The sequence below is a fragment of the Plodia interpunctella genome, chromosome 21, assembly GCF_027563975.2.
Source record: "Plodia interpunctella isolate USDA-ARS_2022_Savannah chromosome 21, ilPloInte3.2, whole genome shotgun sequence".
Taxonomy (NCBI): Eukaryota; Metazoa; Arthropoda; class Insecta; order Lepidoptera; family Pyralidae; genus Plodia; species Plodia interpunctella.
This window is the reverse complement of record NC_071314.1, coordinates 608,364-625,085: the sequence shown is the minus strand read 5'-3', so window position 1 is coordinate 625,085 and position 16,722 is coordinate 608,364. Positions and strand designations below refer to the sequence as shown.

The 16,722-nt window shown below is 36.7% G+C and overlaps 2 protein-coding genes across 2 annotated transcripts in view; both read right to left on the bottom strand.

Annotated features, from left to right (window-relative positions):
• Window positions 1-649: 649 nt before the first annotated feature.
• Hel25E (Helicase at 25E) lies at window positions 650-2,341 on the bottom strand. The gene has a single exon (XM_053760920.1). The coding sequence runs from the start codon at window positions 2,154-2,156 to the stop codon at window positions 879-881; it is 1,278 nt and encodes a 425-aa protein (XP_053616895.1). The 5' UTR covers window positions 2,157-2,341; the 3' UTR covers window positions 650-878.
• Window positions 2,342-3,939: 1,598 nt separating this feature from the next.
• The window catches only part of LOC128678987 (nucleoredoxin-like), a 35,191-nt gene continuing 22,408 nt past the window's right edge, over window positions 3,940-16,722 (bottom strand). The window contains exons 4-6 of the mRNA XM_053760913.2: window positions 8,168-8,372; window positions 7,837-7,927; window positions 3,940-7,189 (exon numbers count right to left, since the gene is read on the bottom strand). Of these exons, the coding sequence (XP_053616888.1) occupies window positions 6,768-7,189; window positions 7,837-7,927; window positions 8,168-8,372 (718 nt within the window). The 3' untranslated portion in view covers window positions 3,940-6,767. The remainder of the gene's footprint in view (window positions 7,190-7,836; window positions 7,928-8,167; window positions 8,373-16,722) is intronic.

Sequence of the window (16,722 nt, the reverse complement as noted above, 5' to 3'; positions counted from 1 at the left end):
ATTCAGTTGAGGGCAGATTAAAAAATATATGTTTATACGTCAGATCTAAAAAACGAATGTACACGAAATAAACTACTTAATCTATATTTTAAATTCAGCGACGTACTGCACCTAGGTATAGCTAGAATGATAAAGGCTAAACCTGCGTTTAACCTAGCAAAATAAAGGGGAAGAGGGCCAGTTTTATCATATCACTTGAAAACTATAGTCTAGCTTTAGTTTCAGAGTAATAAACTAGTTCCTCTTCCCCGTTATTACTTGGAAGCAGTAGGTAAAACTTGGTTATCTATATATATATATGTAGTTTCAGAGAGATAACCTCTTGTCCCTCTTCCCCCACCTGACCTGACATAACATCTCCCATGTCAACTATGGTAAGAACATACAAAAGTAGTGTATACCGAGCGGTATTTATTAATACGTAAGTGTAATATTTACATAGTATGTATAAAGTGGGGTATAATTTTTGTTAGGTTCGTAATATATTATATTTAAAATGTGTGATGGAACGCGCTAAGTAGTTAATATTATTTTTTTAAACGAAAAATAAATTACCTATTTGTAAATCTACCATAGTGACGAGATATTTACGAAATACTAATTGGGCTTTACTGTTTTGATAATAATATGTGATAATAATACAATAAAATTTAGTACAATACCAATGTCAGTTTAATTACTCTTTAACCTAGAAATATTTGGACACAATCTAGTGTACACTTAGTACTATACAAACCAAACATTTATCAGATAAAATAGTTTAGTGTAAAGAAACCAAAGTTCACAAACTCGATTAACAGATTGATGGAAAAAGTCAAAATTTATGACAAATTTTGTAATTAATTAGTATAGGAATGAAATACTTTAAAGTTCTTAATCTATCGTCCTTCAATATAAGTGGACAGCTCAATTTCTTCTGGCAGTTCTGTTATATTGACATCAAAACGGTCTTGAACCTCATTCAGGATCTTCGCATCATTTTCATCAGAAACCATGGTGATCGCAAGACCTTTGGTACCAAAGCGGCCAGCACGGGCCACTCTATGCAGATATGTGTCAGAGTCTTCGGGCATGTCATAGTTGAAGACAATATTGACCCGTTCAATATCCATTCCTCGTCCAAAAAGATTGGTGGCAACTAGGATTCGCTTCTGGAAATCCTTGAACTGCTGGTATCGTGAAAGACGCTCATCCTGTGTCATGTTGCGGTGGATGCCAATCGCCGGGAAGTTCTGGTCTGTCAGCAGCTGAGCAAGGGCTATGCAGCGTTGCACAGACTTGACAAAAATTACGACTTGGTTAAACTCAAGCACGTCCAAAAGCTCAAACAACTTCTTGTTTTTCTCATTTTCCTTAAGCTTGACATAGTGTTGCTGCAGCCCGTGAAGTGTCAGCTTGGCTTCATCGTCCACATACACTTCCATAGGGTCCTGCATAAATTTCTTGCATACTGGCCGGATCTCCTTACTCAGGGTAGCAGAGAACATCATGACTTGCTTGCCATGGGGAGTATTCCTAAATATCTCCTGAACATCCCGCCTCATGTCTAGAGATTCAAGCATCTTGTCACACTCGTCCAAGATGAAGTGCTTGAGATGTTTTAAATTTAATTTCTTACTGTTTACTAATGCTAGAATTCTGCCCGGGGTACCAACGACAATATGCGGGCAAGCAGTCTTTAGTACCTCCTCGTCCTTTTGTATCGGCATACCCCCGAAAAACACCGAAACGCGAACGCCAGACATGTATTTAGAGAATCTCTCATACTCTTTGCTGATTTGGAATGCTAGCTCTCTCGTATGGCACATAACTAGCACGTATACATGGTTTTCTGAGGGCTCCAATTGCTGCAATGTCGCCAAAACAAATACAGCGGTTTTTCCCATACCAGACTTTGCTTGGCATAGAATATCCATGCTCAATACTGCCTGCGGGATGCACTCATGTTGAACTTCCGAAGGATGTTCGAAACCGCAATCAACTATAGCACGTAAGATCTCGGGTTTCAAAAGAAAATCGCGAAAGCCGGAACTGTGGATAGATACGTAGGACCCTTTAACCTCTTTTTTTGGCGCCGCTTCTGTTGATCCATCGGCGGTCTGCTGATCTGCTTGCTCTTCATCTTCGTAATCGAGAAGGTCGTCGTTATCGGCCATTTTAAGTATTTTTCTTACTGTTTATTATTCCTTGTACTTAATTTCGGCACGTGAATTTTATTTTCAAAGCCAATTTCACAATAATGGCGTCTCGTCTTCCTTCGGCGTCAATAATAGAGATGTGCAAAAAGAAAGACGGAATTAATTAAAACTATCGTAATCGACAATCGAGTCGGTAATCGAATCGACAATGAATACAAAATTAATTTCAAAATGGTTGTTTCACATTTTTTATGTAATAACATGTAAAAATGAGACTTATCAAGAAAAAACCTACTGTGTCTGTAACGAGACAAACACTCGATTGGTACTTAATACCTACTACTTGTAGATGAAATATTTAATAAAATAAAATAGGTATTCAAAGACGTGTGAGCTGTACAAATAATACATTACCTACCACTGGAAGTATTCTCTACTCTGACATCACATCACTATGACCGAATGCTACCAAAAAAGGCTTTTTAGAGTTTTTTTTTGTATGAAGGACCATCATGAATATATAATTTTTTTTGTAAAACTGTTTAGTGAATTGTGTAATACCTTAAATAGTACATATTTTTTTGTATCTCTCATGGTAATTACATTAATAAGCGATTTATTGTTACGACATCGATTATCGATTTTAGTTTTTATCCACACGCACGTCCCTATTCTAACATGACTCATTTTACGTAAAATCCCATGGTATTGGGATCCCATATATAGGTGGAGTACCTACTTGGAGTAGGTACTCCAAATAGGTACCAAGGTAATAGGTAGGTACCAAGTAATAGTAGGAACTATTATTTCATAAAGCGCCACTATCTGACTTTTTTACCAAATATGGGAATCACTTACATTGGGATAAAAGGTACCACATAAGTACCCTATGTGTTAATCCAAGGCCAACCTGTGGTATCAGCTATCTCGATACCAAATTTCATAGAAATTGGTCCAGCCGTTTGAATGTGAAGACATACCAAAAATACTCAACACAAACTTTCGCTTCTATAATATTACCTTTTATTTACTCTTTATAACATAGTGGGATTAATTAGGTATTAAATAAAAAGTTTACTATTTTTGCATTTAACAATTTGAATATGGAATATGATAGATATCAATCATCGATAGTTTATATAAACACAGATTAAAGTGAACCATATACCTACCTACTTGTCACTCTTTGTACTATTCTACTCTCAGAAAAACCGCGAACTTTAGACCTCGCGAACACATTTTTTTTTAAATTGATGAACCGATTTTGATGCTCCACGAACTTAAAAATTATATTGGCATATCCTATATATCTTTTAAATTTCATCAAAATTGGACCAACAAAAGTTATCGCGTTACAAACATACATACATACAAAAAATGTATTTTTGCCCCAAGTAAAAAAAAAAAACAGATAGAAACACAACAAGCTACATGCTGCCTGTCTGCTAAAGTTGCCATATGCATGTTAAAAATAGGTTACCTTATTAATAACCTATATAATTATTTCCTTTATTTTGTTTTATTGATTTTTATTTGCCTTTATTGATGGAAATTACCTTGTACTACTTAGACAAAATATTTTATCAGTATACGTGCTATAATACAACTACTTATTAAAACGGAAACGTGAGGTCTGGCCGGCCATAGGTTATCTTTTATTAAACTCCTTGTGGTCAAATCAATCAATTTATTTAAAACTAGCGGCCAGTTCCCGGCATCGCTCGCTTCGATATTATGGGTTTATAATAGATTTGTTTACAAACTTCGGGACAGGTGAAACTAAATAAAAGCTTGTAATGTGTGCTTAAATTATTTTAATATCCACCTATTATTTACCTATAATGATTATGTGAAATTACAAAAAGTAGTTAAAACCATCAACATCTTTGGATTTGCATTGAAAGTAGAAATTGTATTTCATTCAAAAATATAGACCTGTTTCTACGCTCTCTGACAAAGTAACATATCGAACAGACAGCGTTAAAAATTGTGTTCTAGAAGTGCTGTTAATTTACCTGTCATATTACAATATGATATTTTATCAGAAAGTGGTGAAACAGGGCCTTAAAATAACTATTACTTAATTATCTACTTAGGTAGATACACCACTTAGGTATACCTACCCGACCTGGCGAGCATCTTATACAACTGTTAAAAATGAAGTGTTAGGTTTAGGTACGTTCTGTATTTATTCATTCTCTCTCTCTACGTCGTCGGTGTGTTTTCCCGGTTTCTTCTTCAGGCGCACATTGTCGGAACCCAGGATCCGCTTTCCTAGTTTTTCTTCTTCACTTTGAACGTTCTTTGGCATTCTAGGCATTCCTAATTAGTCGGACCATGTGTATGTATGTACGTCATATAAAAACTAAAATCGTAATATGTAATCGACTATGCTCCCGTCTCATTCACAAATATATACAAAATCCGCGTAATCTCATACAAATTGGCAGATTGAGCCGGGCGCGTGATGAGGGACGAAAGATATTAGCGTCTCGTTTCTTTTCGTGTATTTCTCGACAGAGAAAATGTTTTGGTTTCGCACACACTAGAGCGAGAAATACACGACATAGTGCCATTTTTTGTCCCCACAGATCAACAAAAAAGAAAAATAATAATGTTTGTACCTTACCATGTGACCAATAGAAATCTTCTATCTCATTTGGATACGATGACACGACGTTTTTAGTTTTCTTGTCTTTAGTTAAGTGTGGTTATAATCTTACATAACATTATCGTGGGAATCAATGACTACATATTTCAGAGATCGACATTCGTGCGTTTTATATTAATTATTAGTTATTTTAGCTAATTAACACATTATACATATTTTCCTAGATAATTCCAGCTCCATACTATCGCAGACCAGGGGGCTCACCATCATCTTTTGATTCGATCTGGTTCAGTGATCTTCGAGTAAATTTTTAGTATGAATAAGATTCATTTTAGGTTCTTATTAAACTGTGTTGCATTTCAATCATTCCGTAAAAGTTGATGGTAGGCTAGCAGTTCACTAACTTGGCGATTTGGCATACATTACTGGTTCTTCATTGCGTGTAAAAATTAGAGTGATAAATAAAACCAGTCATACAAACTACGCAATGTTCGCGCTTCGCGCTCTCGCGACGGCATGAATTCTAGTTCGGCGACAGTGCAGAGCCGGCATTAAACATTTCTAGTAATTCTACTTTATTGCTATTTACAAAATAAAAAACATATAATTACACACTGGCAACATTGCGAGACTAGCGCCACCGCAGCGGCTACGTCAGCGCGAGGGACACGAGCGCGCATGCGCACGCGTAACGTCAAGCAGACAGGTGTCACTGACGGGAAATTAAACAAACGAATAATATGTATGTACATAGGTCATGGATTTAGTACGTACTTCGACGGAGTACCTATTAATTCCATGAGGTAGGTAGGTAACTTAATATTCGTTTGCTTGATTTTATGTTTTGTTGTGTGCTAGAAGTGCATTTGGTCATTGTGCATGCGCATATAAAAAAAAATAAAAATATTTTTTAGGGCTCTTGAAAAATTTTAGCCTGCACACTGGTATACGTACACAAGGTACCATTTAGTTTTACAGTGTGTATGCGACTGCTTGCCACTAGACATCGGTAGATAGTCGCGACTTGAATATTAACAGTGTTGATAATAACATAAACAATCATATAAATAAATCTGGACAAATCACACATTGTGTTATCCCCAAAGTAAGTTCATTGTGTTATGGGATACTAACTCAACGATAGATTCTAAATGTTTATAACATATAAATATAAAACTACATAAACATCTAAAACCCAGGTTAATCTAAAAAGACCCTTTATATATATATATTCCATCTTGACCTGACTGCAGATCGAAGCCAGGACCTCCAGAGTCCGGCCTGATGATTAGACAACACACATTAGGTCGACAAAAACATAAAAAGAATTCGATCGGGACGAATAGGGAGTATTACTGCACATTTATCCCGCCAGACAGCACTGTATGTTAGGTACACAAAAGCTTTGCCGCTTTTTGCTAGATGGCGTTACTGGTAAAACTAAGGTACACAAACATTGCCAATGGAGGCAAAAAGCGCCAATTTTCAATATTGTTGCAGATTTACGACCAAAAATACCTTCTACACAATGGTGTTGTGAAAAAAGAAGGATTTAGTGGATTATCCTGAAAATAATAACTTAATTTTAGGTTATGTTCTGCATTATTTGGTCAACTGTGGTCATAAACTGATATAAACTTATTTTGACTAAAGATCTTACCTGTATGAAGTCCATATTTTAAAAAGTCTTCACGTGTGAAGTGTTCCGAGCATTTTTAAAAAAAAATTTACAGCGTGAGGCGTATTCCATAGTTTTCGAAGTTTTTTATCTTATGGAAAACGATTTTTCCCAATATGTCGGCACCCGAATATACTACATTGTTGTATATTTTCACAAACGAATGCTTACACAATGAAAGGATTAATAAAGTATTCTAAAATAAACGTTTTAATTGACATAGCAAAAGGCGGCAAAGCTTTTATGTACATGTTAGGTACAATATAAAAAAAAAACATACAAAAATTCCTTATTGCGTGTGCAATAGGGAATTCCTAAAACAACAACATTTATTACAAAACTAACACTTTTCGCTATATGGTTTGAGAGGTTTAAAAACGGCGTTACCGCTCAAGTAACCATCGACAAAATTTTGCACTGAATCTGTGGTGATTTCGTCACCAAAGTTCATGGTCACCATACGTTGCTTTGGGAAATCTATGGCTGTGAGCAACGGTACAGCGTCATCTAATCCAATGTGCTCTCGCAGCATGTCAGCGCTGTCTGTCCCATCAATTCCTATGTAAAACATCGTGTGTTTAAATGGTTTCTTCTTCAGTCTTGAGTGTCGTGATGTCGGGTAGTCAAAATCTATGGTTTCGTCGTCAGAGGAATTCTGGTAAGGACAGAAACCTGGGAATTGGATGCTGCATTCCTCGTAGTATGATTCAGCGGATGGCGTGAGGACAGATTCGGCGAATTCTATTTCAGAGTCCTCATCGTCTGGAAAGTAAAACATAGCATACATTTAATTGTCACTACGTATAATATTAAATATGTTATTTTATATCACTTCACTACATAAAGATAAAACAAAGACGCTTCACTCTGTTTGTACTATGTATGCGTAGATCTTTAAAACTACGCAACGGATTTTGATGCGGTCGTTTTTTATAGATACGTGTAATTTCTGAGGAAGGTGTATTATTTGTTAAGGCTTTATGCGAGCGATGTCGGGACGGGTCGCTAGTAAGTATTATAATAGATCACAAACGAGTAATTTATTGATCGAGATCGAACATATTGATCTCTGTAGGAGATCATTCTCAAGACGAATATGATTCGGCTTCTCCGTCACTGACTCGCCAACTAGCGGCTAGTCCGTCCGGGCTTCACTCGGATAAAACCAGATTAAATTTTACACCTAAACCTTTCTCAAGAATCACACTTTCTATTAAAAAAAAATGTTTGTGAGGATGCATGTGTGTATGTATATCTGTAAGTTTTTTTTACTCTTTCACGCAGTTATGAAATTTAGTACACGGGTATCTATAATATAACCTAGAATAAAACATAGGGTACTTTTAATCTCAAAATTCCCACGGGATACTTCCCGTAGGACGCAGCTAGCCCTATATATTTGGACTCACCGATGAACAACACGAGCGCGGGATGGCGCGCCATCTTCAACAGAGCCTGCTCTGTCAGCACCGACACGGGTCGTTGACCCCAAGGGAAGTTCTGGGAACATATAGGTAACGTATAGAAAATCATGTTCTTAAACATTTTTGATCCTCTCTGAACTCCTAGACCGACCGAGAATATTCATTCTCGGTTCCACCATAGAATAGAACCACTCCATATCTTCCCGACCTGTTCGTATTTCAGATTCAGTCAAAGAACTCCCGTCGTCTAAGATTGGGACAGCATTTGGAATCATCGCTAGAGAAGTTGGCCTAGATCATGAGGGATTTCACTCACCAGGCCCAAAGGGTCAGTCGTTAGATGCTGTCTCCCATTCAGCGTCAGCACCTTCCCAGCGCCATCAGTGACCACCACCGCCGGGATACCAGCGACCCCCAAAGCTTCTGGCAGCGCCAGTCGTGCGTCTGATGAAGACCAGGGAACGGATAGTGCGCCGACTGGCAACACTGACTGGAGGGTACGGTTGTACGATTGCTCGCTCCTGGAAGGTGGGGAAAAATATTTTTTTTTTTAAAATAAAAAGATAGATACGATGAACGCAAAGGAATACTAGCTTGTCTACGAACTTACCGCATTATTATTAAAATTATAGAACTAACACAATTACCTATATACTGTGTTACAAAAGAGCTAAAATTCAATATTTTCCTATCTGAAATTTATATGTGCTTGGAACTTGGAGCATAGGTCAACAAAAAAGAAAAAAAAATAGGTTGAAACAGATAATAAAAGCAGAACAAAGACACTTGGAGTTTCGATTCCAATGAGGATTATTCCAAAGTTATTAATGGCCAGTGCGTGTGCGTGCACTCTACGTTAACGTTAATACATTAAATAACGAGCCTGTCAAACGATTTAATGTGAAAAGTTTGGCTTCACGCGAGTGTTAAGCGAAATAAAATACAAAAGCAATAATAATTTTTTTTTTTTTTACTTTTAAAATATGTTTGGGCTAAAAGTCAGTAAATACATAATATAATAGAAACTCTAACTGAAAAGAATGACAAAATTAGAATAATCAGTATTGAATTTCTATTTAAATGTTTATGCAAAAATATTCCCACAGATTCAAAAAACATTTATATCGCTTGCCGATGAATAAAAAATAACTTCTATTTTCCCCCGCTAAAAATAATTTTATATTAGGTTTAAGAAATTGCGCAGTATTTATACACAGTATCCAACAGTATTCCGTCCACAATTTTGATTAATGGCGCAGTTTCAAAGTTACGCGATCCCTATCAAGACTTCACGACATCGTTTGTCTTATTTTTTGCGCAGCCTAGTGAAAGTTCAGATTGTATAATGTGGCTTTTAGAGACGTAACAAAAATAAAATTTAACGTTGACCACATGTTTCTTTTAGGAATATAATGACTTGAATAAGATCTATCACCAGTATTAGCCATTAAAAAAACTTGTAAAGAAGCGACTCGGGCGAGGCGACGCAACTAAGTTAATAAATAAAAATTATTTTCATTTCCTCTATTATACCAGCTTTATGAGAAACGAAGATACATTTATTAACACATTTTTCATATGGCAGCATTGCGAGCACCATAAACAAAACAATATGGCGGTTCGCAGGCAGTTGCGCGCCAAATTCATCAGAATGATGGCGGACAGCGATGTTTCCCGCCGTAACTCTTTTTCGCGCCATTACACAAGGTTGTCTGTGTAGATTGTTACTGTTGTTACAATCGACGCTACAGTATTTTACAATATTTTAACTTGGAAATTCTTGGGAAATGGGATATTTCCTATAATTCTTTCCTTTCTAAGTGGTTAGCAGAAACAGTTATGTGTTGTGTATGTATATGCGCCATATAAGATACAGTTTCTAAACTTGTTAGGTCTTTTAGATTGTAGCCAATAACGTTATATGCCCTAACGGGTTACTGTAATGATTTACTATTTCAATGATAGATAAGATCCACATTATATGGTCCTTGCGGTTTGTTGCGCCGCTTCTTCTTCACCTATCTCTTTGCGAGTCGGTAATTTTGACTTCAATAAGTAATGTATATAATTTATACGTTGAATAAAGAATTTTGAATTTGTAATTGATTGTAGCTGCTCTAGAGGTAAACCGTAACCCAAGGGTTTCGTTTAGTTCCGCTAAAGGGTTTTAAATGACAAACGTAACGTAATTATACTAAAACGGGAGAAAGATCCATAGCATTCCGAAATTACGGATGAAGCGGGTAAACGCTCACCCGCCGTCCTAAACCATAGACAAAATTTATTGAGGCATTGAAATCTGAATGGGTAATGGCATGCGACCCGGTCCGGATCGCCGGATAAATTGCGCTCAGAGTGTTTATTTTATCACTCCAATATCGATATTCCGAAAGCCTTGCAAATCAACACCGATTAGGTTTCAGAATCCAATGTATTGCATTATTTATAGAAAAAAAAACACCTTTAAAATGCATAGTTGGTTTGTAAATAAATTATATGATATCTATAGGTATGTATAAATTTCCACATGGTCGTCGTTCCGACATCGTCATTGGCCGATGTAGTGACGCAATAAATATGTCAAAAAGCGCTCAGACGAATGAGACTAGTCATTCAATGGTATACCTATTTTTCATAGGAACACATTGGTTGAACAAATCAACTAGATTGAATTATGTGGGTTTAACAAATCCGCTGACTTGTCAAAAATCCCACGAACAGGTACAACTGAATAAATATTTAAAATTGAGACAAACTAAACTATCTTCCGTTCAAAACTCGTTAGCAAGTTATTTATTATCAGGAAAGCACTATACATACACTTGATTGCTTCATTTTTTGTTGATATACGAACAGCTTCCGCTCCAAAATTAATTTCTCTTTATTAACTCGAAAGCTATGGTGATACAGACACATCCCTTTTTATGACCGGTTCAATATCAGTTGAATATAAAAAGGGCAAAGAATCTTGGACGGTTATGCCTCTAATCTGAAGAGTCACTGAAACCACTCCACCCTCACGCTCGATAAACTTTGCACAAAACTTTTTATGACAAACAAACTATTTAGATATTATCTATATTACTCTCAGTTTTCCAACTATATCCACATCAAAAATATTCACAATCCAATGCGGATTTCGAAACGGAAAGAAGAACAAACAATCACACTTTCACTATCTATAATATCGGCTCTTAAAGTTGGCCAGACCTGGCGGTTTTGACGTACACTGCTGGTTTTTCTTGCGCTTATAAAAAGTCAACATACAAGCTACGCAATGTCCGTTATTCGCATCTACATCACCGTAAGGTATATAAGATTTATACTTTGTATCCCCCACATAGTCTGCGTGTATTTATCATCATCACTATCATCACTACATAGTATAAAACAAAGTCGCTTTCTCTGTCCCTATATCCCTATGTATGCTTAAATCTTTAAAACTACGAATCGGATTTTGATGCTGGTTTTATTTATATATAGTTTGATTCCTGAGGAAGGTTTAGGTGTATAATTTATTAAGGTTTTATCTGAGCGAAGCAGGGACGGGCCGCTGGTTAACAAATATAATAGAAAAAAATCTACCTAATTTCTTTGTATCCAATAAGTTCATTATTTTACCACGTAATACTTAGTTACGTTTTACTTATTGTACAATGACCCAGACTACTGTGTTTCGATTCTGTAAGTGACGTCAAAAAACTCACGTCGGATTCCGCGCGGATATGGCTAATTTGCATTCTGTAAAACTCACTCGAACACTAGCGCCACACTTGCGGGTGCGTCGGCGAGTTGAACTAAACTCACTCCGGAATTTTGACAGATATGTATGAGATGACGTGCAAATTTGCATTGTGTAAGAAAAACGTCAAAAAACTCGGATTCCGCGTGGAATCCGACGTGAGTTTTTTGAAAGATCCACTAGCGCTAGCCAAGTGATTGCGGGGCGAGGTGGATGGAACTCCCTTGACAATGTCGAAATTCCGCTGCTGTACAATGAAGTCGTCCACGCGAATAATTACCATAATCGGCAACATTCGAATGCATTTCATTAGTGATACAATCGCCCCCCGGGTAAATATAAAGATCCAGTGAGATAATTGTACCAGCTCGCGTGGAATAATCAACAAATACATTTTCCGGGTAACAAGGCTATTGCTTGTTGGGATAACTTTGAATAAATATATAAAAGTTTTGATGTATTCATTCAAGTTGTTGTTATGCTAGACCTTTCATTTATCTTCCCGGTTCCAGCAAAGCCCGAATGCAGTGTAAAATTAATCTAAAATTCGTCTGACGTCGACCCTCCTTAGGAATGCTATTGTCGCCTATCAGCTTCGTACGATATCCAATAATTATCAAAAATTTACTGAGAATTAAATCTTAATTAGACATAATTCATTTACTTAAAACTTAATTACTCAGTTACTAGATTTTGTGTAAGAGAAGAAATTAAAACGAATAAAAACAAATTATTAAAATGAAAAAAGAAAAAAAAATACAAAACTGCCAGTCCCTGCAATTTGTTACCTTGTGGTAGCGTGCCCAGAAGGCTGACAGCATTACCAAGTTAAATGGCAAAGTTAAGTAAATTTTATTCTTCCCATTTTATCAAATAAAAAAAGTGTCTGTCTGCACAGAGTAATCTCAAAAAGTACCGAATTAAATTTCATATAATTTTCAGGAATATTGCCGAAATTTGCGACTATACGAATACGGTATTCAAATCGTGCATCTGTAGCTAAACTTAACATAAAGACAATACAAAACAAAGCTCAGAGAAGTTCCGCAAAGCCAAACATTTGATCTCCCCCTCAAGACACCCCAGGCTAACAGTAAGGTGCTATAAGGGAGGTCACCCCCCTTTTATGGCCAGTTTATGACCTTATTTACTCTCCCGCCCTCAAACGCGACATTTTCTAAAATGGCCTCAGTAGGCATCGCGTGAAGGATTGTCATTCCATTCGCTTTATTGAATTTGATATTATGAATATGGTTGTTTATGAAGAAAATTTACATTTTATACAGTGACTTGTTTAGCGTAGGTACATGTGTCCTAATGTCTTAATAGAACAGGTGAGGTAGGGTTTTTTATTTGAAGAACACAACACGACTGTAAATTTAACAAAATTCAAAGTAGTGACTGTTATAAGGAGACAGGCTATTTTATCCATGCCTACACACCGCCATTTCATAATAATTATTAATAGGGTTATCGAATTATCGAACAGGTGAGGTGGGTTTCTTGTATTTTCTACGTTTAAGGACCGCTAGCATTTGCCCGCGGCTTCACCTGCATCAATTTCCTATGGGAAACAGAACTATTTCTGGTATAAATAATCTATGTACCCATAAGGCCACTTCCTAACAATATACGTACTGACACAAAAGATCAAGCAATGTTACAAATATAATTCTGCTGTTGTGAGGCGTGTGGTTCCGCCTTTGAATTGGACCACTACATATCCTTCCGTGTCGTGTAAGGCGACTAAGGGAGATGTAGCCTAGGAAGCTTATAGGCAACAATACCATTCTCAAAGAGGGTTGACGTCATGCAGGCGGCCGATGGTAGAAGCACAGCCGAAACTACAAAATTTTGAGGTTATTTTTCGCTGATCGCAGTCAAGCAAAGAAGCAAACGGAAACATGCAGAGATGAGAGAAAGATTTGATTCTGCTATATGTATGTGTGACAGGTATCCGTATCTCTGAAACAGAATTAGCTATACACTTGAAATGTTCCGATAATGTATTACAATTAATAAGATTTCTATAACAACAATACTAAAAATAAAAAAATTAGAAACGAATTGCTAAATGCATTGCCAACTACATCTGTGACGGACAGACAGACAGACAGACGGACATGACGAAACTATAAGGGTGCCAATTACACATACCTACACTTAGGCTACGGAACCCTAAAATAGTTTATTATAAGACCGGGATTGAATTCCCTTTAAAGTAACGTCGACTGCGTGTCACCATAACCTGATTACTTGATCTTCATGTCATAGTAATAAGGGCGAGGTTGCAATAAATTTAGATGACTTGATGTGCTGTCGACTGTACCAGTGGGTGTCTGACAGTTGCGAAGAAAACGTATTAAACAATTTCATTCCGCGAACAATAATCCGCATTGCGGTTAGCGTAACAGACAGACAGACATAATGTTATTCATGAAGATGTGCACTGAATATTTTTGCCATCTAGAGAATACAATTCCATTCTAATATTCTAATATTATAAAATGTCCGTCTTTCACTTCGAAACAGAGCAACGGATTAAGGTGATTTTTGGTGTGGAGGTAGTTAGAGAAGTTGAGACTGGAGAGCGACCTAATTCTGACAAATATTAGAAGTGCTAAATTTGTTTGTTTGATTGTTACCTCTTCACGCTTTGTCTACACATAAAAAAGTGTGTATTATTTATACTATTACGCAGGCGAATAGGCATGTGATCCCACTTGATGGAAAGTGATGGTTGAGCAGGCAACATCGGGGCTGTCACCCGCGCTTTTCTACTTTGTTGTGGCCTATTGTTTTATTTTTTATTTTGACGACCTAACTGGTGCAGTGATGGAGTGCTTGCCTCTGAACCGAGTTCGATTCCCGGTCGGGTCATAATGGAAAATGATCTTTTTCTGATTGGCCCGGGTCATAGATGTTGAGTTAGTATCCCATAACACAAGTCTAGAACTTACTTTGGGGCTAGCTCAACTGTGTGATTTGTCCTAATATATATTTATTTATTTATTAAAAAAAATTATAACTTTATCGCTTTGTTCTCAAGCCACCATACCTCCTGTGTCTGCCACACCACAGCAAAAGCTGAGCAGTTTTGACAAATATGCTGACTTGTTAATAATTTAAGTGGGATAGTTAGTTTTAAGTTTATGATTTTTTTTTGTCGAATAAACATATGGGTGGTTCTCATAGCATCTCGACCGCTGGGGCCGCGCTCTCATTACGATTCTTCAATTTTCTTGAGGAAGGAATAATTTCCAAAATCAATCATTCATAAAATTTACATTGCCACAGTATACAGATTAATTATTTTAAAGACAGTAAAGGTAGATAGTTCTTGTCTTTGTTAAAATTTGAAAAATTGTAATGACAGCGCGTTTGTAGCGGTCGAAACGCTCTGAGATTTTTCCACAGTACCCTAATAACAAAATACCCTAATAATCAAAAAACACGTCAACAAACACAAGTGCAATTGAAGTATATTCAAAAATATATATCAACGAAATACAGCAAGACGTTTGAAGCCTTCGAAGTTCCTTATTTTGACTCCCTGTCAGTTTATAACAATCATCGTACCCCCTTAACCCCCCCAAGATCGCGAGGTTAAGCGTAGTTGTGCAATGGGCCGATCAAATGGTCTGATTGACAAGCGGTAGCGATTTCAAATTCTTTTTTTCGAGTCGTTATGGGATTGTGTTCTCCCAGCACCAGCTCGGAAGCTGTTGTATTGAAATTGATTCGAATGAAGTCCCGCTGCAATTTGTGGAGATATCAATAACAGATCGGCCACGTGGTCAGTTACTTTAACGTCTGTCCAGGGACTTCTTTCGTGACATAGATACTGTGCCTAAATAGTTGAAAACGTTCAAATTTGAAGAATTCGCGCTGCTTTTCTGATGTAAAGATGACCTCGAAGTTTTAATTCCTTAGACATTGACAGCCTGAATATTGTGTAGAAATTAAAACCAATTTAAATAACGACATGGTGGAACATACAGTACTTAATTTATTAAAAAAAAATTGAGACATCCCTCAAGAAGGCTCTCGGTCCCCATTTCTAGATAACACACAAATCCTCACGTGGTGGTTTATTACTATTGCGAGTGGAAGTCACACAAACGAGGCACCCTCGCGTTGAGAGGTGCTTGGTTTTAATTACAGAGGGTGCAGTCAACGTCCTGTGATCGCCTTCAACGATCGCGGTGATTGCTAGACTCGAGACGAGATAAGGTTTGACTGAGACCGGGTAGATAGCAAGTATTATTTGTTAAAAAAAGTTTTGAAAACTAGTTGTTCGCCACGAATTTTTTTAAAAAAATTTTGATCAGTTTAAAAAAATTGTGTATATTTTAAAAACGTCTTAACCGATTTTGATGCCCCATGAACTTAAACATTCTAACAGATCCTATATACCTTTTAAATTTCATCAAAATCAGACCAACGGTTCGAAAGTTATCGCGTTACATACATACATACAAAAAATGTATTTTTGCCCCAAGTCGTAGATTTGATTTGACAATAATAGATTTTCAAAAATAATATAAGCCTATCTTATTAGGAAAAATATATAAAAATCATTAAGGACGAAATAACTACTATTTACAAATTAAACATAGGTATTAAAATTAGCGGCCGTGGGCGAGGTGTCCTTCACACAGACAGCATTCCTGTGCTCAATAGTACATTACGCACGAAGGTCAAAAATAATTGTAAATTGATGTTTGTAAGTCGCTGTCAGTGAAGGCTCGGCTCAATCAGGCCTACTGTCTATTATTTGATGACGCCTGCTTCCATAGACATTACATTTTTAACTCAATCAGCTGATCAGTCCTTTGTTCAACAAAACGCGGACTCAGCAGCCTCTCTGATAAATTGTCTATGGTCTGTGCCAAGAAAAATGAATTGTGTGCTCTTGATTTCAATTTATTTTTAACTAGCAAGACAGTCCAGTTTCGCACGAGGTTCGATAAAGTTTCGGAAATAAATTTGTCTGAATATTAGTCAAAACTAGATCAAAATCCGTTGCGTGGTTAATAGACAGATTAAAAACAGACAGACGTGAAGTGAGACTTATTTTATACTATGTAGTGAAGATTTTAACAAAATTACCTATGTATATATTATTG